Raw genomic sequence first — 24,373 nt, 5'->3', positions numbered from 1 at the left:
GTCAAAATGATGGGTTCTCTTCAATAACTTACTTAACCCCTCTGAGCCTCAGTTTCTTCATGTGTAAAATGGAGATAAAATAGTGCCTACCTCATGGGATTGTTGTGAGGATTAAATAAGATGATGCTTATCACTTAGCATGTAGTGTCTGATATGTAGTGAATACTCACTCGAAAAAGTCAGAGTAGATGGATTAGAGCAGAGTTACACTGAGTAATCTTACAGCTGACCCTCTTTGAGGTCAGGAATCCCTTTCAGAATCTGATAAAAGCTACGAGCCTCTTTCCTCAGAAAAAAATGTACACACATAAAGTTTAATTTATTGCTTAAAGTGTGTGAAGAATGTTTGAAGAAGTGATTAAATCAATATATGTTAGGATGGGGATGAACCCAAGATGAATCTGTCCTTGCTCCCTCCTTCTCTTGGTTGTGCCCCAGGCCCTGGGTCCCCTAGTCTCCCTCCCCAAGACCCATGAGACAGAGGTGGAGTAAAGATCAGCTTTATTATTGGCATGAAGGCAGGGAGGTGGTGACAGTGCCAGGCCCTTCTGTGGGTGAGAGGGTAGAGAGCTCGACCAGCCAGCACTGATCCTCCAAGCTGGCCTCTCAGTGAGGTCCAGGGCTCCGGGTGCCTCTGGCTTTCAGCAGAAGCAGCAAGTGGGCAGGCAGGCAGACTGCTAGGCATTGGATAGGGGGGCTCTGCAGGGCTACTCTGGAGCTGGCATTGGGCTGGGGTTGGCAGGGGGTGGAGGGCGAGGCTGGATGTCCCTGGTGCGCATGTAGGACAGTAGCTGCTCTGGGATCTCAGCCAGCACGTCCTTGGCTAGTCGGGCCATGCTCAGCACCTGGTTCCCCGAACGGTCGACATAGTCTCGGAATGGGACGAACTGGGACAAGCACAGACAATCATATGTGGGTGGTGGCCAGGAGAGAGGGGGGTGGGGAAGGGTGCAGTGGGGAGGAGTCCTCTTTGACCCCTAGCATCTCTTTTCAAATATCACACTATTTCTCACCCCCTCTCTTGAGGAGCCTTTTACATTTGCTTTCTCCCTATCCATTTTTTTTTCACCTTCTGTTCACCCTCAACCCACTCAAGTTTGGCTTCAGGCAGTCTGCTGGAACTGCTCTTGCTAACAATATCAACAGCACCACGTTCCCAAATCAGTCCAGAGGGCAACGACTGTCAGTCCTCATCTTGCTGACTCCTCTAGCTTTCCATTACATTTGACCATAATCTTCTGGACACATCCCACTCTGGACACACTACATTCTTCTGGACGCTTTTTTTCCTCCCCCTATTCCCCTGGGTCTACCTGATTTCTAAACCTGGTCCCTTCTCTCAGTTCTCTTCCTGGGTGATTTCATACACTTCCATGACTTTACAGACTGTTCCCTGGATTAAGAGATATACACCACTGTGTATAAAATAAATAATCAACAAGAATATGTTGTATAACACAGAGAATTAATAGCTTTTATATTGTAATAACTTTTAATGGAGTATAAACTATAAAAATACTGAACCATTATGCTCTCCATCTGAAACTAATATAATATTATAAATCAACTATACTTCAATTAAAAAAACACTATTCCTTGATGACTCCCAAATTTATACATCCATCCCTGGCCTCCAGAGCCTCATATTTAGTTGCTCATATCTCGTCTCCCTTCAGTTGTCTTAGATACCTCAAACCCATTATGTTCACAACTGAGCTCTGGGCTTTTCTGCCAAATCTGCTGCTCCTCCAGCTTTCCCCTTCCCAGTAAATGGGACTATAACTCACCCAGTTGCTCAAGCTGGAAAACTCAGAGTCATCCTTGAAGCCCCCTTCCCTTCATATCACCGTTAAATCAAACCATCAACTCTTGTAAATTTTTCTTAAAAAATCATTTGAACCTGCTTCTTCTCTCCATCCTCACTGTTTCCATTCCTACCCAGACCCTTGTTGTCTCCCCTCTACTACTGCAAAGGCTTCCTTACTTCTCTCTTGCCCTACTATAATCCACTCTCCACGCAGCATCTCTGTATGTCTTAAAATACAAGTCTGACCATCTCACTCCCCTATGTCAAATCTTTTAAGAGCGCTCCAGTTCTTTTAGAACAAAGCCCCAAACTTTACCACCACTGGCAAGGCCTTGGCTCCCTGCTTCTCTCACTCACTGTGATCCTGCCGCCTTGGTCTCTTGCCTTCTCCAGATTGGGCCAGTTCTTTTGAGCCTTCTTCTCACATGCTGCTTCTCTACCTGTAATGCTTATACCCCCTCCTTCAGGTTTCAGCTCAAATGTCATTTCCTCGTAGAAGCCTTTCCTGACGACCGTACCCAATCAGGTCCCTGTTACAGACTCCCAGAGTGGCATTTGCCGTTCCTCTGGAGCACTTAAATCACATTCTAATGAACTATTATTTAGCTGTGTGATTATAATTGGTTGCCTCCACTAGAGGGCAGGAGCCTTGGGGATCTCCTAAACTGTGACTCCACAATGGCTTCAGCAACCTGCCTGTTTCTCAAAAAGAAGTTGTTCAATGAATGTAGGAAGGCGGAAGAGTGAGGGGGAGAAAAGCAAGTGATTAAAAAGGCAGTAAGGGAGAATGGCTGCTAACTTAGCCTCTCCTCCCCACCATGCCTTTTGGTTCCATGACTTCCTCTGCCTGGTCAGGTCTACCTGAACGATGTCCCGCTCAGCATAGCGTCCCCTAGAGGACACGCGCACATCATCACCATCCAACTCTTCCATCGCTGCAGAAAAGACACCCCTCAGCTGATTGGCCTCTCCCACACCAACCCACGCTGCCCCCCTCCCTCTTAGCTCCCCCTTGGAGTCACCATGAGAATGTCTAATGGTTGCAGCAAAGTCCTGCAAATATTAGGCATTGTGATGGAGTTATTATTATATTTTCCCATGCATTCCATCTCCCCGGGAGGGAAGTATTTGCATCAACAGCCTCAGTTATGATGAGGAAACAGGCTCAGGGGTCTGTGACTTGGCCAAGATTCAACACAGACATCCATCCTATCTTTTCTGTAAGGCAGGCCTGTGTGCCCAGATCCTCCCTTATTTTCCCCAGTTCTCGGTCCCACTCACGGACGCCCCCCATCTTACTCACCCTCAAACATGGCTGGTCCCACACCGACAATAATGATAGACATGGGCAGTGAGGAGGCCTGTGAAGAAAAGAGGGTAAATGGTTGGGGTAAGAGCTAGCATAACAAGGGAGATGACAGTTGGGAGACAGTTCTGTGCGTGTGCGTGTGCGTGTGATGTTTCTGCACATCTTACAGGCCGAGGCACTGATTCCCTTTGTGCCAGACTGTCTTTTCAAGGATGTCTGCACATGCAACAGCCTTGAAAGATACAATGTCTTCCTTTAGAGTGAAGGGCAGGTTTACTGTCAGTATGATATAATGTCTTAAACTGGAACAAAGGGCAGGCATGCTTACTGCCCATTATAATAGACTTGCGTTCCCTAAGCTCAGGGTTTCTGTTCAATAATGCAACCCACTGTGGGTACCGGTATGTGGCCCTCTGCACATCAACCTGTGGGAACTGGAACTTAGAGAATCAGAGCAAATGCTGGGAGCTGAACTACTGCTATTGCTAGGAATTGCAAAGTCTTTTGCCTCTGATCCAGAGGTCTTGTCTGCTGCTAGCATCTATGAAACTGGAAGGCTAACTTGTTAGCTTGTATGTAGGGTAAAATCTCCACCCCTTCACAGTTATTAACAGTGCCCCCCAACACACACCCCTGCCAAGCCTTCCTCCTCAGACTCACACTGACAATGGCTTCCTTGGTCTGTGTCATGTCAGAGATGACCCCATCGGTGATGATGAGCAGAACGTAGTACTGGGAACCATCAGAGATCTTGGCTGCAGCCCTGGGTGAGAGGCCAAGATCAGAATCCAGCTGAAAGCCCCGAGAGGCCAGGGGAACACCCTATCCCTAAAGCTCCCTCGGCCAGTGTGCAACCTGTGGGCAAGGACCAGGGCTTCTGAAGCTCATGCTCCTTCCCCAGATCTGGCTGTCTGCCCTGCCTGCCATTTCTCCAGCAGCATTTAAAGAGCACTTAGTATGGTAGGTACTGTGTTAGGCATTGGGGGTTCACAGTGAGAAAAAACAAATCCTATCCAGACCTCCTGAGGAGGGAAATGGATGCAAGAATCATAGAAATAGCTATAAAATTACATTTGTGGTGAGAGTTGGATAGAAAGAGACACTGCCATGAGTGTTGCGTAAAGGATCTGACGTGGCCCAGAAGGTCAGGGAAGGCCTCTTTAAGGAAACAATGTTGAGGATGAAGGAGAGGAGGAAGGACAAGGGGCCAAGTGAAGGGGGGTTCATTCCAGGCAGAAGGAGTAGCAGGGACAAAGGCCCTACAGTGGTACTGGAGGAAGCCCACCCTGTCTGGAGCCCAGGAGGTAAGGGAAGCAGAGTGGACCATGTGACTGAGATGGGGCAGGCCCAACTACACACGACCAAAGACTGAAGGCCTCCTTTCTTTCCTCTCTCATCCATTTCTCCTCTCTCCCTTCTCCCCTCTACTGACCACATCCCATTGCCTAGGCTTCTGCGTCCTCAGCCAGGCTAACAGCCGCTCCCAGAGCTCTTTTCCTTCTCTCATCATCAGTCTCCAAGTCCAAGATTCTTTGATCTGAAAAGGACTTCAGGAGTCCCTGAGTCCACTCCTCTTATTTTACATATACGAAAACTGAGACCTCAGTTAGCACAGAGGCCGTGGGAGACCCTGGTCTCTCGACTTCCAGTCTGAAGCCCTGTGTGGCTTGGAAAGGATGGAGCTGCCTTATCCAGCAAGGTAGCCCCCAGCTCCTACTGACATTTAAATTAATTAATTGAAATAGAATTAAACATTCAGTTCCTCGTTCATCCTAGTAACACTGCAAGTGCTCCATATCCCTATGGAGCTGGTGGCTACCATATTGAACAGCACAGATACAGAACACTTCCATCACTGCAGAAAGTTCTGTTGCACAGTGCTGGTATTTAAGCTTGATATCAAACAATGAGAAGAAAGTATGGTGAAAGCAGAGAAGTTAAATAGCTATAGTTCAGTTTGCCTAGGGTCCTGGGTGGGAGTGGGCCATGATCCTCCGGAGCAGCCCCCGCTGCCTTCCTGAATTGTGGCTGCAGCCTCCTCATAGGCCTGGGCTGGTACCATTCCTGTCACTCATTTTGCAAATAATTATTGCTTGCCCCTTAATGTCTCTGTGCTTTTCACATGCAGTTCCTTCTTCCGGGCCTACTCTGCACTTCCTCCTCTGATAAACTCTGGTTCGCCCTCTGCACCCAGCCAAGTAGTCCCCTCCACAACTAGGCCGACTTGGCTGTCTCAGACTCTCCTCCTCTTCCTCTGCCTTCTAGGATGCCACCCACCAAGATGGGCTGTCTGCCCTTCCAGATGGGTTGTTATACCCCTAAGGGTACCAGCATGTGTGCCCAGGGATGCCCAAGGCCACAAGATACCTGGAGCATCCATTCTACTGTATGATCTCGTGGATAAAGCCAGATGATTCTAAGCACACTTAAAACACCCCTTCCCCTCTAAATTACAGCAAACATGGACACAATGTAAGAAGAATATAAAATTTGATGAATTTTTAAGATAAAATACAGGGATTTCAAAGACATTTTCAGCTTGCTACTTTCACCTGTGCCCCCTGGTCCCTCTAGGGGAAGCAGTCATTTGCTCCTGCCAACAGGCGACTTGCTGGAAAAGTCTGGGAAGCTCTGGCTTACAGAAGGTAATGATTTATTTATATTTCTATCTCCTGCACCAAGGCAGGAGTTCCCAAGGGCAGAGACTAGATCTGATTCATCTGTGCGTCTCCAGTGCCCCAGCAGAGAACTGAGCACATGCAGATGCCCTTTGAATAGTCATAATGATAATAATAGTAACAGTAATAGTTAACACCTATAGCACCTATGACGTGGCAGGCACTGTTGTAGGCGCCTGACAAATACTACTTTAGTTAGTTCTCACAACAGCCCTATGATGTGGATATTATTATCCCCATTTACAGTTGAGGAAACAGGCACAGAGAGGTTAAGAGTCTCACCCAAAGTCACACAGCTAGTAAGGGCTAGAGTAGGTGTATTAACTTAGCCAGTCTAGCTGCACAGCCCACATTCATGCTACATTCCCCTTTACCAAGTGAATGAATCAGTGAACTCTCCCAAGATAGTATTTAAGAATTCTGTTTAATAACAACAAAAAAATATGCTTAGGTTCCATTATTAAGTGAAAAAGTCAGTAGTGAAATATTACATGTAACTCGACTGCCATTGCGGTGTGTAAGGAAAAGACTGTCAAGAACTAAATGTATGTCCACATTCCCACAGGCAGCATTCTGGGAGACTTCTTTTCTTTCTTTCTTTTTTTTTTTTTTTTTTGTTTCTTAATTTCTCCCTCCTTGAAATTTTCTACACCAATGTTATGTTACTTTTATAATTAAAGAAACTATTATCCTCACCATGAGTTAGAAAAATAAACTAATCTTTATTAGAGAAAAAGGTACCCTCTGGACATATGAATCTCCTGAAAATCCTTCCACTTTTATTCCCTTTTTTGCTTCATCTTTCTACTTTCAAGCTTTCTGAGGTCATTTGTTTTAGGTGGGTTTCTTCTATTTAGCATACAGTAGGGCCTACTTATTACTTTTTTTATTCTATCAGAGAGGCTTTTTCTTTTAATAGGTGAGCTTATCCAATTTATGTTTATTTACATACATTTGGTCTTAGTTCTGTCTTGTATTTTATTTGTATTTAAAAAAATCATTTGATATGTGAGCTGGATTTTCTTTGTATGCTTTTATTCTGAAAATCTGGAGTTACTCGTCCGTTTTTAAGAGATTGAAGCACTATCTACTGGGCTAAAGAGGCACTTTCTTCTGTTTTCAGAAGTTACTCTCTGTATTTTAATCTACCACTTGAGCTCATTTTAATCCTCTGGGAGCACTTGCTGTGGGCCAGGCACTGTGCTGATCATTCTCATATTGTTGTCTACTTTTACATTCCCAATAACCCAATAAAGAAAGTCCTGTTAGAGGGAGGTAATAGCTCAGAGGCAGAGCTCATGCTTAGCAGACTTGAGGTCCTGCGTTCAATCCCCAGTACCTCCACTAAAAAAAAAATGCTATTGTTATCTATTCTTACCCATTTACAAGGATGAAATGGATGGAGGCTCAGAGAAGCTAAGCTGCTTCAGTCACGTGGTTAGTGAGTAGTAGACCCGGGGATCACTCCCAGGTCTGATGCCAAAGCTTATGCCTTGTCCGCTGTGCTATAGTCCCTTCTGTCTTCCCCAAACTTGAGGCCTGGGTGGTTGTTCCCAGGGAGTGGGGATGGGGTAGTTTATTGACATCCTCTCTACCTCAGAATAAGGCATTATGTAACATATTTATACCAGAGCCTGACCAACACTGAAACTTTCCCCCTCTCCCCAAGGCCCAGATTCACCCAAGAGCAGTCTTGACTACCCTTGGGAGAGCAGTCTCCAGTCTGGGTCCCCTCCTTTTCCCCAAGCCCGCCCAGCTCCCTTACCTGGCCACCTGGTTGATGACAGGTGCGAAGCAGGTGGGCCCGTAGAGCTGCACTGTGCGCAGGCTCTGGGAGTAGCTCTCTAGCACGCCCTCGATGCCTGCACAGTTGGGGTCCTCATCATTGTTGTTCTGCAGAGAAGATGCCCTGCTGGGCTGACCCCACGCAGGGCACAGCCAGGAGTGCTCTGATCCCAGCTCACTCTCTCTTTTTTCCATCACTCTCCTTCATGCTCCCCCCCAAACTCTGGCCCTGCTCTGCCACCTCCCCTAGCTCCCGCTGCTCTACAGGTCCTTGAACCTTAGAGGAAACATAAGGAGAAGAATTCTGACAGACTGGGTGGGCCAGATGCCAGGGCATGGAGTCTAGGCTTGGCCCATACCATACCAGGGGGAACTGGTGGGAGATCCGTCCCTCTGGAGGCAGCTTGGCCCCAAAGCCGTAGGCTGGGAAGAGCTTGTCACTGTCATAGTCCTGGATGATTTCTCCCACTGCCTTGAGGGCCATGGCGTAGGCGCTGAGCTGATAGGGACTCATGTAGTGCAGGGAGGTGGGCTGCAGGGGGTTCCCTGGAGGGAAACAGAAGCCCCACCTCATGGTCACCTTGATCATCGATCTATTTACCGGCCTATCTTTGTATGCATTCAGGTAGGTGGCCCCCTTACACCCAATAATCTCCCCACAGCACTCCTGCCCCCGTATCAGGCTGCATGGGCTTCCAGAATAGGTGAACGCTCATCCCCAGGTGGGAATCCAGGTCAGTCCCCACTGATCTTTAGAATTCCTCCACACCCCACTCCCCCATCCATGCCTCACCATTGGAAGCTGTGAAGTCAATGGCTACTGTGAAGTTCAGCTGTGTCCTGTTGGAGAAATAGATGGATTGAGAAGTGAGGGACTAGTACTTATTGCACCAGAATTTCTCAAACACTAGTGTGCATATGAATCACCTGGGAATTGTGTCAAAATGCAAAATACGATCTGGATGGTCTGGGTGGAGCATGAGATTCTACATTTCTAACAAACTCCCAAGTAATGCAAATGCTGCTGGCCACGGGACCCACTTTGCGTAGCAGAATTAAATGCCCGTTGCATGACAAGTATATTACATATAATTTAAATTAACCCTCACTATAGCCCTGAACACTAATTAATATCTCCATTTTTACATCGGAGAAGAGTGAGGTTCAGAGAAGAAAAATACCTTCCCCAGGTCTGCCTGCCTCCACTAAACAAAGGGGAACATCCCCTACAGTCGGCTTGTCTTTCCCTCTGTTCTCGGCCTGTCCCTCTTGCCTGCCCATAAGTTCTAACTGGGGCCCAGTCAGGCTACTGGGGACACTTCTGAGACCACTGGTCTGGCATCCTCCCAGGGGGTACTGGAAGCCAGGGTTGAAAGGCAGCCCCGTGGAGACGACTAAGATGGGTGGCACTCTGCATTTTACAGAGCACTTTATACTTTGCAAGTGGTTTACAGTTTATCTTCATGATCTCATTGGACCCTGATCATTAATGAATAGTAAAACTGAGGCTCCGAACTGGGACTTTCAGCCCAGAGCTTGGCTTGTGACTCACCCTCCCTTGATATAATCGACAAAAGTGAATTCAGAGTCCACAGAGAAGGAGAGCAGTGTCACCTGTGGGACAGAAGAGGCAGCCGGCTACTTTGGAAAGGGTAGTTGGGGTGGAACAAGGGAGAGGGGCGCCTGGATCCCACCTCCCGCCCCGCTTTGCCCCACCCTGCACAGTTTCTGAAAGGGCAAAAAGGGGAAGCTGTCAGATATATATTTGGATTTCCAGAAGTATACTAAATTGGGAAGTATAACTTAGAATTTCAAAAAAATTCTGCAAAAGAGTAAAGATCAAAAAAATTTCCTTAGGTGAGAGAAAAAGAATAAAAGAAAGAAAAACAGTGGTGCCACATTGTACCCAACATTATTATATCCAAGTAATCTGTGTCCACAGCCTTCCCGTACCCTCAACATTTGTCATGTCATGCTGTGTCAGTGGGGACAGAAACAGAAGGATCCAGGGAGGGCCGGGGCTCTAGGGAGCACTCACAGTTCCCGAGTTGACGTATTTCTTCTTCTTACATTTCTTCCGGGGGTTAAGTACCTAAGTGAAGAAGGTGACAGTGACGGTGGGAAGCAGAGGAAGAGGAACACAGACTGACACTCCAGGACGGAGGGCCTGGGCAACCTGGCGGGGCTGGAGCTCTCACCTCATACACGGTGAACTGGTTCTGGGCCTTGCTCAGCTCTCTGTAGCTGGTGGTGAACTCACCGATGAAGTCGTGGCTGCAAGGAGGCCAGGGACAGGTGAGCAGCCGCTGCTGCTGGCTTGGAGCTACCCCTGAAACCAGTCTTTTAGTCCCACTATCCCCTGCCTCTTCTTGGGCTGCAGGGTCCCAGAAGTGGGACCAAACTAACGGGAAGAGAGGGGAAGAGAGAGTGTACCAGAGAGACAACTGAGGGGGTCAGTTGTACCCAAGGTCCTGGCATTTGTCCTCACCCCTCCTGGCTCCCAGGGGCACTCTGGGGCTCCTGGCGAATGTACTACGTAGTTTTTTAGGGAACTGGGTTAAATACAGGAAAGGTGGTATCATGTGGGGCAGTGCTACCTTCCGTCCCGGTCCCAGTCATACACATCAATCTTCACTGTTCTGGAATGCAGGAGATAAACATGGGCTGGGTGAGTGAGATAAAGCTGAGATGCCCCTGCCCACTTAACTACACACAGATCATCCCCCATCTGCCCATCTGTCCTTCTGTCAGCCTTCCTCCCGTCTGTCCTAGCCGTTCATCAGTCCAAGCACGTACCCAACTATCTACCGCCACTACCACTATTATTACTGTCGTTTGTAGTACTATTACTATTCTTCATTACTTATGAGTCTTGGTATATTCCAGGCATTGTTCTCAGAACTTTCACACATTATCTAGTTTAATTTAACAATCACCTTACAAAGTAACTACTATTGTTATTTTTGAATAAGGAAACTGAGGCACAAAAACCAGTAACTTGACTAAGGACCATAATTAGTAAGTGACCGAGCTGAAATTTAAACTCAGACGTCCTGGTTCCAAAGATCATGTTCTTAACTACTATGCCTAAGTCATCCCGTATGTCCATCGATCTATGTGGCAGTTCATTCAACCATCTGTCTATCCATCTAGCCACCCATTTACCCATACATTTGCCAATCTGATTACCTATTAATCCTCTATCTTTACCACCCATCTAACTATACATCCAGCCCTTCACTGACTCACTGATACATGTATGCATCCATCTGTCGGTCCATTCATCTATCCAACCACCCAGCCATCTGACATTTGTCCATCTGAGTATCCATTCATCAGTATAACCATCCACTTATGGTCCCTTCCATCCTTCTATCCACCCACCTATCTTCATGCTGCCCATTTGTTTGTTTATATGGTCAGCCTATCTACTTTACACTCATACATGAACAAATTGACCCACTAATCCATCTGTCCCTCCACCATTCATTCATATGTCTATTCGTCAATCTACCTGTCACTTCACCTGTTTATCCTCCTGATGTTCCAGTCATCCCTCTGCCTCTCCAAGTATCTACCAGTCTCTCATAAACCCATCCATCCAATCATCCATTTTCTCATCCATCCATTAATCCATCCATCATCTGTCCAACTACTAATCCACTCATCAGTCCACTTATCCACTCACCTGCTATCCATTCATCCATCTCCCCTTCTACCCACCCACCAGTCCTTTTATACATACATCCATATACCCACCTATTCATTCACCAGTTTATCCATTCATCTGACCATCCATCCATGTATCTGCTAATTCATTTGTTCATTTTCCCTCCCATCCATCCATCCATCCATCCATTCACCTACTCACCTACGCATCCATGTGACTATACATCTGCTTCCTCATGCACCCGTCTCCATGCCCAAATCTCTTTCTCACTAAGCAGGATGCTCTAATGCTATTATGACACTTCTGCCTTGATTCTGGGACCCAGGAAACCCATTGTCATGTCCTTGTCTCCTTAATCCTTAGCTTATGCTGAAACAGACCTGTCATAGTCTCCATTGCACAATGCCCGCACAGGGATGCTGAAGGGCTGCCACACAGGATTCAGCGTGTTTTTCACAACTTCTGTCTTGTGGCAGATGGTGAACCTGGAGAAGAACAAGAGGACTGGAACCTGCCTTTAGGGTAGGACTGAGCCCAGAGACAGGGCTTGATACTCTTGGAGATTCACACACACGCATATTGTGTGCTGCCTTGAGTGAATCTGGAGAGGGAAGTGAGTGCTCAGGTCCTGGTGGAGTCTGAGATGCCCCAGCCTAAGAGCCCTTATGGGCCCATGGTCACAACAGGGGCAGTGACTCACGTGCCATCTTCATTGCTCCTGTAGAACACAAGGAAAGGGTCTGATTTCCCAAAGAAGTCCTTCTTGTCCAGCTTGTTTGCACACAGCTGCATGGTGGCAATATCCTAGGATGAAATTGGGCTAGTGCCACTCAAACTGCCCACACACACAGACAGCCCACTAAAGGGAGTCTGGGGAGAGAAGAGAGCCTTCTGGGTCTAATATGTGGCCCTTACTGACCCGACAATTGCTAAGTTCCTCTGCGGTCAGCAATATGGTCCCACACTTCTTGCCTGGTACACCCCTGGAAGCAGAAAAAGCCTCTTTGTAGAGGGGGGGAGAGTAGGAAACAAGGATTGGGGTGGCCAGCCTGGGACTGGGTGGGCCAGGGGATGCAGTTTGCCATTTACTGACAGTCCCCTGAGTGTACCCACCTCCATCCTAGGCGGCTCCTGCTGGGGAAGGGCCTGACTTTGACTGGGGAGGGGTCTGCAGTTTGGAAGAAAGGGGCTAACCTAGCCTGGGCGGACATCTCATCATGGTAGTGTGGGAAAGGCATAGGATTTAGAGTTCTGGGCAGGTTATTTCCCCTTTCTTTGGGCTTTAGTTTTCTCCTCTAGGTAATGGGAATCTTGCCCACTTCTCAGGGTTGTGAAGCGATCGGAATGAGTGCATGAAAGGAAAAGTAATTGGTAAGCTTGGTAGATATGAAGGTGGTTCTACTTCTCAAAGCAGACCTTGTGCCTACTGTACGCCAGGCACTGTGCTAGGTATGAACTGGCTGGTTGGCACTCTCTGGCTCTGCTAGACCCTACCTTCAGGGAGCTTCAGGGGGAGGTGGGATGTCAAAGCCAATGGGCAATTAGAGTGTGATGTAGCAGTCCTGAACGAGGGAGAGGAATTTCTGTTCAGACCCAGGGCAAAAGGGCTGGTTTGTGAGGTCGAAGATGCTGTGCTTTCTGAAGACAGAAGAGTGAGATCAAAAAGAGCAGGGAAGCCTTATCTTCTTCTGACTCAAGAAGGGACACTTCCATGTACTTGAAGGATACATACTGGGACACCTATCCCCAACTGCTAGCACTTGTCAAGTCTCGACTCCAACTTGCTATGTGATTTTCCCCATCTTTAAAATGAGACTGTTGAACAATTTCTTTGGCTCCTTTGATCTCTGACTCTCTGTGCTTTAAAAAGGCAGAGTGTGATGAGTACAGGGACTCTCCACCTGCACATCCAGAACCAAGTCGCCGATCTTACTGCCTTCTCACTGTTCTCCCTCACCTCCTCACCCAGCGTGAAGCACAGTCACTCGGGCTGTAATGATCAGTCTCTTGCATCCTGCTCCTTTTTCCTTGCCCTTCTCTCACTTCTGTATACTTATTTGGCAGAACCACAGCCCTAGTTAAATCCGATCCTCTGCCTAACCCATGCTGCACCTGTGCAGCTGAATATGGCCAGAGGAAAATGCACATTCATGCTAACTGGTTTTATTTTAAATGCATGGCCACAAACCTCAAGGGGTCCTTAATCAACTGTACAGACCAGGCCCCTTCACTCTCCGGTTCCATGAGATGGCAGTTCCACTCCTCCTCTCTCCTCAACGCGAAGAGCCTCCTCCTCCTCCGTCCTCAGCCTCAGCCAGTGACCTTGTTTCCTACTTCCCTGACAAAACTGAAGCCACCAGAAGACAATGTCCACAGACCCACCACCACACCTACCCTGCCCCCAGTGTCTCCACCCACACACCAGCGCCTTCCTACCGTTGCTATAAACGACAATCCAGGGGCCTACTTGTCCCTCCACTGTGTGCTACATCGCACATCCTCTCGCCTGCACAGGGCCATCCCTCCAGCAATTCTCTCCTCTTTTTATTGTGTCAAATTTTCAGTTTCTACTGGATCATTCTCATGAGCATAAAAATATGGTATGATTTTTCTCATGTTAAACAATTTTACAAACCAATTCTTGACCTCTCACTTTCCTCTTCAGCCACCTCTCCTTTTCTCTTCTCCTCTTTGCAGCAAAACAAGTTGACAATTTCCTAATTCCCATTCCCTTCTTCCATTCTCTTCTAAACCTCTCCAACCAGGCTGTCACTCCCGTCTCCTCTTCCAAACTCTGCTTGTTACAGTCACCAGCGGCTTCCACCTTGCTACTCCAATGGCCAATTTCCAGTCCTCACTTTACTTGACCTGCAGCAGCATTTGACATGCCTGGTCACTCTCTCATCCTTGATACATGCCTGCACTTTGCTTCCAGGACAACACCACCTTCTCTGGGTTACCCTCCCCTCTCATTCTCAGTCTCCCGTCCTAGTTCCAACTCACAGAGTCTCAGTCTTTGGTCTTCTCTCTCCTCCCTCCCTTAGTGATCTCATCTCACTTCCTTAAAGAGCATCTAAGATTCATGTTTCTTATTGCCTATTTGACTTGTCCATTCAGACACCTAATAAAAATTAAAATAATGATATTCAACATGTCAAACTGAACTGATTGAATTCCCCCTGAAGCTTACCCCTCCTTCAGTTTATTTTTCAATCATCTCAGTTTATGGCAACTCCATCCTTCCATTTGTTCAGGCCAAAGGCCTTGGTGTCATTCTTGATTTCTCTTTTCCTCTCACATCCATATTCAATCTGTCAGGAATTTGTTGGCTCCACTTTCAAGATACACCCAGAATCTGCAATTCTCCCCTCCTTTGCTGCTAGCACTGTGAATTACTGTAAAATAACTCCCTGATTCAACCTTTGTCCACCCAAGGTTTAGTCTCAACCCAGCAGCAGAATCATCCCTTGAAAGCAAGTCAAATCATATCACTCCTCTGCTCAGAACCCTCTAATGACTCCCAACTCAGAGTAAAAGCTGAAGTCCTTACATGGGCCACAAGGGCCTAACTGTGAGCGCTCCACCCTCACCTCCTCCTTTCCTCCCACTGCTCATCCAGCTCCACTCACACTGGCCTCCTTGCTGCTCTTTGAACCTATCAGACATTTGCACTGGCAGTTTCCTCTGCCTGGAACATCCCTCTGTGGATATCTGCACAGCTCACTCCCTTACTTCCTTCAGGTCATTGCTCCGAAGTTACTTCTGCATGAGACGTACTCAACCATTCTGTTGAACATTGCAACTCCCACCCTCTAGCATTTCCAATCCCCCTAATTCTGTTCTACTTTGCCTCCCCCTCCACAGCACTTAAAACCTTCTAACATATTATGTAATTTACTTACTTATTACATAAACTTTGTGTTGTTTCTCCCCCTTCTGTAGAATAAGCTCCCTGAGGGCAGGAACCTTTGTTTTGTTGGTCATTGCAACCCGAGCCCCTTGAACAGTGGCTGACATAGAGTATGTGTCCAGAAGTATTTGTGGAATGGATAAATCGCTGGTGCCTAGCACAGGGTATGGCATACAAAATGGGCTAATAAATATTTAGTGAGTGAATGTAATAGAAATTCCAGAGGATTTGATTTAGTGAGGGAAGCTTCCTGGAGGAGAAGGGATTGGAAGTGGACCTTAAAGTCTGAATCAGCCTTAGAAAAAGAGAGGAGAGAGAGAGGGAGAAGACATGTCAGACCTGAGACTGACCTGAGCAAAGCCCTGGAGACTGGATTTTCCCACGAGGGTGATGGGAGCCATTGAAGGCTCCTGACCAGGGGAAATCCCAACCTCCACTGATATAGGGTCAGCAGCCTCTTTGGGAGGACAATTTGGGGACCCATCCTTCCCCCCTCCCGCTCCCCTTCCAGTTCAGCTCACGTGAGGGCTCGCTGTACACGGCTGCCCTGGCCTCCGATCACCTCTCCCAAGGCCAGGAAAGCTTGTCCCAGGAAATCCTACACCAAGACACAGAATCAGCGAGGCTTGGAGGGGCTGGGGCACAGAGTCCCATCCCAGCCCTGGTGATACTGCTGCATGACCAGGGCAATTGGAGGCAGCGGAACCACCCAGCCCGTGGTTTAAAGGAGAGGGAGGGGATCCCCAGGCAAGGAGATGGCCCTGCCATCACTTTAAGCCATGATGCGACCCCACCCTTTCACACACTCATCCCACCCCTGCCCACCCCAATTCAGCTTCACCTTCTGAGGGTCCCAGCAGCCCCAGCAGCAGTCAAGAAGGAAGAGGAGAAGTGAATAAAAGGCACGGGGGGGGGGGGCGGGGAACCAAAGCAGGAACCGGAGAGGAGGGCAGGGCAGGGAGGGCGGTTTGGGGCTGAAGAAGGTCGAATCGGATTTGAGGGGTAGGAGGGTTCTAAGGGGGTCGTTTAACACACTGAGCGCTGCATGTGTGCCCGGCCAACCCGCAAGGGGATGGTCGCTCACCGGCTTGGAGGCGTTGGTTTTAGAGTCGACGTTGTACCTGGAAAGAGAGTGGACCAACGTGGGGCGGGGCTGGTGGGAGAGAGCCTGGAAAAGCTGTCAGATTTCGAGTCCTGGTTAAAATTGTGGGTGGAGGGAGGGTGGCCTTGGACGCGAATTCAACCAGGACCTCCTTCAGGCAGGAGTCAGGGTCAGAGTCAGGCCTGGGGCGAGGGGGAGTCAGGGGCCTGCTGGGGGCGGGGTCGTGTCAGGGGCGGGGCCTAGACGGAGGCGGAGCAGTGTCCTTGACTGGGAGGGCAAGACCAAGCCTGGGAAGTGAACTAGGTTGGATCTGACCTAAGGGCAGGGCCAACCTAGACTTGGGGGCGGAGCTAAGGCTGGAGAGGAGCCCTTCAGAGTGTGACCAAAGTGGGCGTGGGGGAGGAGGATCCAGGTTAGGGGGGCGGTCCAAGCCAGAATTCTGGGCGGGGCTCACACATCAAAGCGCAGGTTTTGCTTTTCCTCAAAGAAATAGTCGAGGACGAATTTGCGCAGGAAGTCTGGGTTCAGCGTGTTGTCGATCACCTCGGTCCGTCCAAACTGAATGGGGAGCAGAGAGTCAGCGCAAAGTCTGCAAGGGGGCGGGTGATTCCCGGGGGCGGCTCTGGGCAGGGTGAGGGCTCTAGGTCTCACCTCCCGCCATTCCTGGCTGGCCCGGCTCTGCATGTAAAGCACCACCACTGCAGGCGGGAGTGGGGGCGGGGAGGGAAGGACGTCAGTTTGGCCCGCACCCCATCCCCGCCCCTCAGTCGCAACCGGACCCCAAGATTCCCCCCTCCCGGCGCTGGCGACGCCTACTGGGGTCGGACTTGGAGAAGGTGTCGAGGTCCAGCAGGTTCCTAGAGAAAGTGACAGACAGACGGACAAGGGGTGGATCATCCTGGAGCCCATCGCCTCCACCCTGCCCAGAGATGGGTACATGGGGAGGCATGGGGTTCAAATTGTTCCTCCCTCTCCCTTCACTATCCCCAGCCGGAGTCCGCGTTGTCAGCACTCTGGACAACACCGGAAATCTCAGCCTGAGACCTGTATCTCTGCGGACTGGACGCATACACGTCCATACTGCCTCCAAGGGCCCAGGAAAGAGGGTTACCCCCAGAACTTTGTCCTCGTGGGGCCCATATCCTATTGGATCCCCGCGACCCACACCTTGAGCCCGCAGGCTGAGACCTCTTTTGCGATTGAGGCTATTCAAGGAAACCCCCTCCCCAAGTCCACGAGCGACTCCCCTGAGTCTGCATCCGCGATTTTCTGGCCCCGGATTCTTCTTCCCCTGGGGTCTAGTCCCTGTCCGCGCCAAGCCCCGAAGCGAGGTGGTGCTGGAGCGGTGCCTAAGCCCTCCCCAGCGTGGCCCGCTCACCGGCAGGACACGGTAATTTCAATCTTGGTGGCCGGGACGCTGCGCTCAGAGGCTCCGCTGAGAGACATGGCTGGTCTGCTGGCCGGAGCCGCGGGAAGCTGCGACATGGGGGCTGCTAGGGCCGGGGCTGTTTAGGGGAGGCGGCAGCGGCAGCGGCGGGGCCGGCGGCGGCGGCGCCGGCAGCGGCTGCACTCCCTCCAGCCCTGCGTGCGCTCTCGTTGCTCGCGCCTTCACTGTGGCCGCCGGCGCAGTGGCTCCAGATGGCAACACAGCCCCGCCCGGCCCTGCGGGTGGCCCTCGCCCCATTGGAGCAACCTCGAGCCTGCCAGGAACCTTACAGGACCCGAAATCCAACCCACACTATGGCATAGTCCTTCGAGCCCGTCTGCCACTGGGATGAAACCCAAGCCCCTCCCCCTCCCCCGTGAGAGCTGTCTGAGGTGCTCAAGGTTCAGGGTGCCTGGTGGTTGCTGGGGTAGACTCCTCTTCCTGAGCTGCTCCCTCAACAATCTGCTTCCCTTTCCCACTGCTGCCCTCCCTCCTCAGAATAGGAAGAGTTACACATTTGTTCTTATTAGCTGTGTGACCTTGGGCAAGTTCCTCAACATCTCTGTGGCAGTCAGCTCACTAGTCTAAAGCCATAATAGCACCTACTTGAGGTGTAAAATTTTAGATAATCCACAGAAAGGACTTAAGCACAGGGGATTGTACACAGTAAGTACTCAAGAAATGTTCACTGGTGTTATTTCCTTCCTCTGGGCATTCACGCTGATGACCTCCTTTGTATTAAGAGTCAGAGCTGGGTAAGTGGTGGCTGTTACAGCACCGTGCAAAGCTCTTTGCCCATGTCTTTGAACCCTCCATGGTGTTCGAGACGCACACATACCCTGTGAGGATGCAACCCACTCTTAAGTCATACTGTAGATGAGGGTGGCGGGCAGCCAGACCCACCTTCCCCACATCACCTAAGGCCACCAAAGTCCCGGAAGCCAACCCCTCACTATAGGCAGGGCTCCTCATGGCAGGGGCTGCAGGTCATCTGTACCAGGAGTGGACTGTCTGCTGTACTTATTAAAAATGAAAATTCCCTCCACCCTCTTCCCAGAGAAATGAAGATCTCAGCAACTTCAAGTCTAAATTTTAGGCAGCCCTAGATCTGCAGGAATAAACAGGCTCCCTAGGTGACGAGGGCCCACCCAGGCCTGAGGACCACTGCTTCCACCTTAACAACCTGTGACTACCTGTCCCCATCTCCCCGGAGACTCTCGTGGCTCAGGAATTAAGAGGCACGCCCAGGTCTCCCGTTCTCTACCCTGCTTCATCTGCCCCCTTCCATAAAAATAACTTTTAGCACAAGAAAGGATAGTGAGCATCTTCCAAGTAACTCCACAAAGACAGCAACCAAATGATGATGCCAAAAGTAGCTGTTCAAAAAGACTTTGATTTTATTTTGTGATGTGTCAAACTGCCTCATTCTCAGTGCAGGTGACCCCTCCTCCCCAGGAAACAAGAATGGGAAGGGAGATCTTTTGTGAAGTCTTGGCCTCCACTAGGCCCCAGGGAAACCCCACACAGTTCTGAGAGTTGACAGGAATCTCATCAAAGACTAGAGTGGGTGGGAGGCAGTGACAGGTGGGGCGGCAGAAACCAGTCAGGAAGCTGGGGCTTGCAGAACCATGTCCTTAGCCCTGCTCAGCTTCGGGGCTGCCATGTGCATGATGGAGAAGGGGAGGAGACTCTCCCCTGACTTTGAAGCACCCCTTGGCTGGGCATGGCTTTGATTCCACTCAGGGCTCAGGTGAGAGGAGCAGGAAGCTGTCGTGGGCTGGCTGCTTCACAAGGTGCTGCTGCTGGTGCCCCTAAGTCCGACACCACGGACAAACTGCTCCAGCAGGCCGCCGATGGCACCGGAGGGGCTGGGGGCTGCTGCCCGAAGCCCCACTGTGCTGCTGTACGCAGCCAAGAAGGCTGAGCGCACCTCCTGCAGCCGAGTCTCCCGCTCACTCAGGGCTGAAAGCCTGTGGTGAGGGAGGGAGAGAGAATGAATGCATTACCCTGGAGCAGCATCCAACATCCTTACTCCTAAGCCAGTGCCAGCATCTGCCCTGTGGCTGTAGCCCCCTTGTGGTTCAGGCCCCAAATATGTGGCCCTGTTCCCCTCTTAAACTATCTCTCAGCTCTCAGGCTGCCGTCTCTATCTGAGGAGGCCAGGGTCCTTGCCAGAAACCCCTGAGGCTCTAGCTACCCCTTCAGTCACTGTAGTCCCAAGGTAAACTTCTCCAGCAGGATTCCTGTTCTGATTCTATCTGCTTTTCCTTCCCTGGCCCCTACAGACACTTATCGTAAGTCAAGAAGGGGAACAAGTGAATGAAAGTCAGGCTTATCCAAGTGTGAATTCCATATGCGGCTGAATGGTAACTTGAAGGGTCTTTAATAGAAAAGCCCTAAGGAACCAGCCAGAGCCAACCACTGGACTCAAAGTTATGCAGTCTAAGGGTAGGAGGGACTTGGAATCAGAGGAAAGGTCACAGATCTACAAGGGATGAGCACTCACGTTTCCATTCACCTAAGCAACAAGGCCAGTCCTGAACACTAAATTACTCCAAAATTTTCCACAGAAGACCAACTCCTAGGTAAGTCCTCCTGTGAATTTGTCAGAAGCAGCAGCAATGCCCTCAGTTTCCAAGCCCAAATGACTTACACCCAGGGCCTGGGGAAGGAGATGGAGATACGAGGATAAATGACAGTCCTGGGTAAGTGTGGGGAGAAGAGTCCCAAGGAAAGAAGACCCGTGGGAGTGACGGGGGCGGGGCTGGAAGCAGCAGGTTCTAGGGTCAAGGCAAGTCAAACCTCTCTCACAGCAGCTCTAAGAACATGGGGCTGATACTGCATTCCTGCAACACCATGAACAACTCCAAAGGCTCTCCTGGCGTTTGGGGGAGATTTGTGGCCCCAGATCCTCTTCCCTTCCGAATTAGGTTTCACACAGGCAGGAGACCATAACCAGGAGAAATTCAGATCAGTACTTTGTATTCACAGGGAATATCCAAAGGTCCAGTGCCCGCCATTTTTGGGAGGTATAAGGGGGAGAGATCACAACCTATTTGGAGGCAAGAAAACTGGAGCCCAGATAATACACACAGGCAGGCAGAGATTAGAGCTACCACAGTGCCAATCCCTCTCAAAGAGATGAGCCAGCAGGCTCAGAAGGCAAGGCTGATACCCCAAGACATAGCTGGTGAGCGTTAACAGCTAGGATTTAGATCAAATTTCTGATACCAAAGCCCAAATACTGAACCCACATACTGTTCAACCTCATCAGGAATCCACCTTGACCACACCCTGGTCCTACAATCTTGAAGCCACGGGATCACACAGAACCTAGCCCTCCTCTGGGAACCATCCAGAACCTGAGGGCCAGCCTGGAACTCAGAGAGCTGCCCAAGGCATAAATTTTAGGATCTGGGGCTGGAGTCGCCCATTTCGGTGGCTAATGTCAGGTAAGTGAGGAGCGCTATCAAGCAGGGGCAGAGATCTGTTTCCTCCAGAACTGGCTCTTAGGCTGTCTTGCTGAAGTAGAGCTCTTGCTTCTGGCTTAAGGATCTGGCTACAGAGAAGGCTGTGCCAGATGCCAGTGGCCTCTGAAGTCCCTGGCTACTCCCTAGCTGCGAGGCCCGGACCTATGAGCACCATCCGGGAGTCCCAAGGCCTGCCCCTGCCTGCCCTCAGCAGGGACCCTTTTCAACTCCCAAAAGCAACTTGCCTCCAGTCAGCCAGCACTGGGGGGAACGAGCTGGATTCTGGTAGTGGTGACAAACACCTAGCACCCTGAAGTCCATTCAGCCCAAGGGGGAAGTGAGAGTCCTCGGGCAACCACAGCCGAGCAGCAGATCCTGCCCCCCAGGCCGCTGGAGGTTCTCCCCCGCCTGACATCCCTGAAACAACAGAGCAGGCTGGGGGCAGGTGGCTGCCACGGAGGCGGCTGCTCAAGTGGATGTACTGCAAGAGCTGGAATCCCAGGACTGGAGCCCTGAGGGGAGAGAATTTTACAGGCCTTGGCTTTAGAATCCCCATCCAATTTTCCTTCCTGACCAGAGGCAAAAGCAGATGACAAAAGTGGGGAGGGGACAGCAAAGAAACCTTGGTTTTGCTTGGGAGGAGCCCAGCCCTTGGGCTAACCCAGCTCCATTGTGGCTCTGGTCTCTACCATACACCTACCTTCACCACCCCACTGTTCTGCTTTCAAAGGCTTCTCATGTCAGGCAAAGCCTTGGACAGAAATAGAATCTTCTATAGTTACAGCCCAGCCAGCTTTCCCTAAGGGTGTGCCCCAAGACACCCATGGATGGGTTCTGGAGACTCGAGAGAGTGAACACACCGCAACGCACTTCCTGAGCAGCCCATGAGGGTCCAGGAGCAGCGAGGTATACTTAGCTGAGACACTGAGGGGCAGGGAGCCCAGGCCGGCTCCCTGGGGCCAGCTGCTGCCTCACTCCTAGCCAGCACTCTTGACTGCTCACCAGCTTTTGATGTGGGCAGGGGGGCATCCTGCCTTCTCAAGCAAGACACTTACAGACAATTGTTAGGGAGCTCATCCGGGAAGCTGAAAGGGAGAGAGGAGTCTGCGTGCAGGACAGCCCGCTCCTGAATACTGCCACAGCCTGTTACCATCTGCCAGCTGCCAAAGTCTGTGGAGAGAGAGGATCCGGGCAGGGGATGGTCCACTGATCTGGGGCAGAGAGGAGAGAGAGGGGAGATGATGCAGTCAGTCATATGCCTGACGGAAGGCCCTGGAGGGGTGGGGTGGGGGGGCTGTGGCAGCCCTGGGACACGGCCACAAGGGTCTGTTGGAGCATCTGTAAAGTCAACAACTTTCACCAAAGTGCAGAAACGGCTGGAGAGGTTGTGACCGAGAAAGAAGACCACAGACTGGAAGGCAGGCTCAGCTGCGAGGATAAGGCCTCGCGCCAAGACTGACGGGAGCAGCAGAACCAGCGCGAAGCACGGTGGCAGAGGGGAGTCAGCCACCGAGCCCAGGGTCAGGGTGTGCCTGTCCTGGTGGCCAACGAAGCAAGTGAAATCTCAACCGCACGAAAAGGAAGTGAGCAAGGCTGGATGCCCCAGGAACCACGATCGCCCCACACTCCCTGGCACGCAGGCTGGCAGAGTGGGTGACACAGAACCCAGAGCCTCCGAGGTCCTGTCGGAGAGGAGTGAGATAAGCCTCTTGGGGATGGTGGAGGGTGGTGACCTAGATTGAAGACTAAGGTGATGGGAGCCCCAAGGCCCTCCTCCTCCTCGGCAGCGCCTTCCTGGAGCCATAGTTTGTATTCACAAGCATCAACCCAGCAAACTCACTGGCTATGCCCAGAGGGAAGGGATGAATCAGGCAGGCAACTTGACAGCTTCATCAGTTCTTTTTCAGATGCAGGTTTGGGGGTGCAGGGAAAGGAAAGCTGCACTGGGAACCTACCACTGCCACCTCCTCCCCACTCACAGCCAAACCCTCTCTGCTGTCTGGACAGCAGCCCAGCCGGTGAGGGCGGGGGAACGGGAGGAGATAAGGAGACATCAAACAAGGTCCTTCCATTAGCTATCCCAGGTCCCAATCCCCAGAGCTGCAGCATCTTTGATGCCTGACCCTTTATTCTTTAATTCAAGAATAGCAGAAGGTGCTCCCGTAGGGACCCAGAAACAGAGCAGAAGCATGAACGGTGGCATAGGGGGCGGGGAACTGAAAAATTCATTGACCTTGGCCCACCCGGGTGGCTGGTGTCAAGGGCTCCCAGCCTGAGGTGCAGTCCACATGGGTCATCAGGCCAGTCTTACCCTCAAGCAGCTGCCAAGCTGAGGGCACTCTGGCCAGCACTGCATCTCTGGTGATCCGAAATCATCCCCATCTTAAGAGACAGGGAAATGGCAGCCCAGACAGGTGAAGACACTTGCCCAAGGCCCCACGGCTAGTGAGCACAGGAAGAGACTCTTAAAGCCAAGCCTGATCACAGATTTGTCCTACAACAGGCCACCCTAAGACGAGGGACAACAGGTGGCCTTCTACATTAAAGCTGCCATGAACTGGAACCCTCTGTAACATACAGACTTGTCACAGTCACCGTTCCTGCTCTTCTCTGGAAGGTGTGAGAGCAGCACTGGGGATGAGACAGGACACAGTCTGCTACCTGGTGGAAGCCCTGGTCACCAACAAAGCAGGGCTTCCTTCTTTTTAGGCAGAGAAACTTGGGGGGGGGGGCTCAGGCCAGACACTGTATCTTTGGTGATCCTTAGCTGTCCATAAATCAGAGACAGCTGCCCAGGAAAGAGCAAGCCACACACCACAGTCTGGTGCCTGCCCGGCGCTTCCTCAGGGTCATGCTGGGGTCTTCAGTCAGCACAGCCCCTCTTGAGGTCAGCCTGGCTCCACAAATCTCATCTGTTGTTCAAACTCTAAGGTAGAGCTTCTTTTCCAGTTTCAGCAGTTTGTGGGAAAACAACTGCTGAACAGCAGTGTTGAGGGAATGAAAGGAATGTGAGGCTGAGGAGGCTGGGGGTGGGTGATGAGGGATCCTGGGGCAGGGAACATGGGAGTTTCTTTGCTCCAAACCCACTCCCTCAAGACTACCAGACACACACTGCCAACAGGAAAGCAGCAGACAGATGGACTACGGTTACAGAGAAGCTCCCAGCAAGGATTCCTGGTCCCCTAAGCTCGCCCCCTGTACCTCCTGTGTCTGGCA

General features: G+C 50.7%; 2 protein-coding genes across 8 annotated transcripts in view; both read right to left on the bottom strand.

The window, feature by feature from the left end:
- Window positions 1-484: 484 nt before the first annotated feature.
- CPNE9 (copine family member 9) lies at window positions 485-17,707 on the bottom strand. 2 transcript variants are annotated; one of them, XM_072940824.1, is made up of 20 exons: window positions 17,640-17,707; window positions 17,078-17,118; window positions 16,913-16,959; window positions 16,716-16,819; window positions 16,244-16,280; window positions 15,681-15,757; window positions 12,169-12,232; window positions 11,950-12,053; window positions 11,630-11,734; window positions 10,177-10,218; window positions 9,778-9,853; window positions 9,618-9,671; window positions 9,132-9,193; window positions 8,373-8,419; window positions 7,944-8,125; window positions 7,560-7,687; window positions 3,777-3,879; window positions 3,111-3,168; window positions 2,669-2,742; window positions 485-887 (listed from the first exon to the last, which is right to left on the bottom strand). In XM_072940824.1, the coding sequence occupies exons 1-20, from the start codon at window positions 17,705-17,707 to the stop codon at window positions 708-710; spliced, it is 1,653 nt and encodes a 550-aa protein (XP_072796925.1). In that variant the 3' UTR covers window positions 485-707. The 2 variants fall into 2 exon arrangements, with proteins under 2 accessions (XP_072796925.1, XP_072796924.1); XM_072940823.1 differs by lacking the exons at window positions 12,169-12,232; window positions 16,244-16,280; window positions 16,716-16,819; ... (1 more) ...; window positions 17,078-17,118; window positions 17,640-17,707 and having other exon boundaries at window positions 15,681-15,709.
- A 1,353-nt stretch (window positions 17,708-19,060) lies between these two features.
- MTMR14 (myotubularin related protein 14) overlaps window positions 19,061-24,373 on the bottom strand; it is a 40,580-nt gene continuing 35,267 nt past the window's right edge. For 2 of the 6 annotated variants that reach the window (XM_006206830.3, XM_015241436.3), the window contains exons 18-19: window positions 22,213-22,368; window positions 19,061-19,657 (exon numbers count right to left, since the gene is read on the bottom strand). In XM_006206830.3, the coding sequence (XP_006206892.1) occupies window positions 19,474-19,657; window positions 22,213-22,368 (340 nt within the window). In that variant the 3' untranslated portion in view covers window positions 19,061-19,473. The remainder of the gene's footprint in view (window positions 19,658-22,212; window positions 22,369-24,373) is intronic. The other 4 variants (XM_006206831.3, XM_072941785.1, XM_015241437.2 and 1 more) reach the window with 3 other exon arrangements.

The sequence above is a fragment of the Vicugna pacos genome, chromosome 17 (assembly GCF_048564905.1).
Source record: "Vicugna pacos chromosome 17, VicPac4, whole genome shotgun sequence".
In the NCBI taxonomy this organism is placed as follows: Eukaryota; Metazoa; Chordata; class Mammalia; order Artiodactyla; family Camelidae; genus Vicugna; species Vicugna pacos.
Note: the sequence above shows the minus strand (reverse complement) of the source record. Positions and strands in the feature narration are given on the sequence as shown.

Bases quoted from the DNA above. Each gene is read 5' to 3' on its own strand.
- CPNE9 (XM_072940824.1), bottom strand. From the start codon at position 17,707: ATGTCTCTCAGCGGAGCCTCTGAGCGCAGCGTCCCGGCCACCAAGATT. The intron at 16,960-17,077 runs GTAGGCGTCGCC...TCCCGCCTGCAG, and splicing joins CTTCTCCAAGTCCGACCCCA to TGGTGGTGCTTTACATGCAG. The intron at 11,735-11,949 runs GTGAGTCACTGC...GTTCTTCTCCAG, and splicing joins AGGAGCAATGAAGATGGCAC to GTTCACCATCTGCCACAAGA.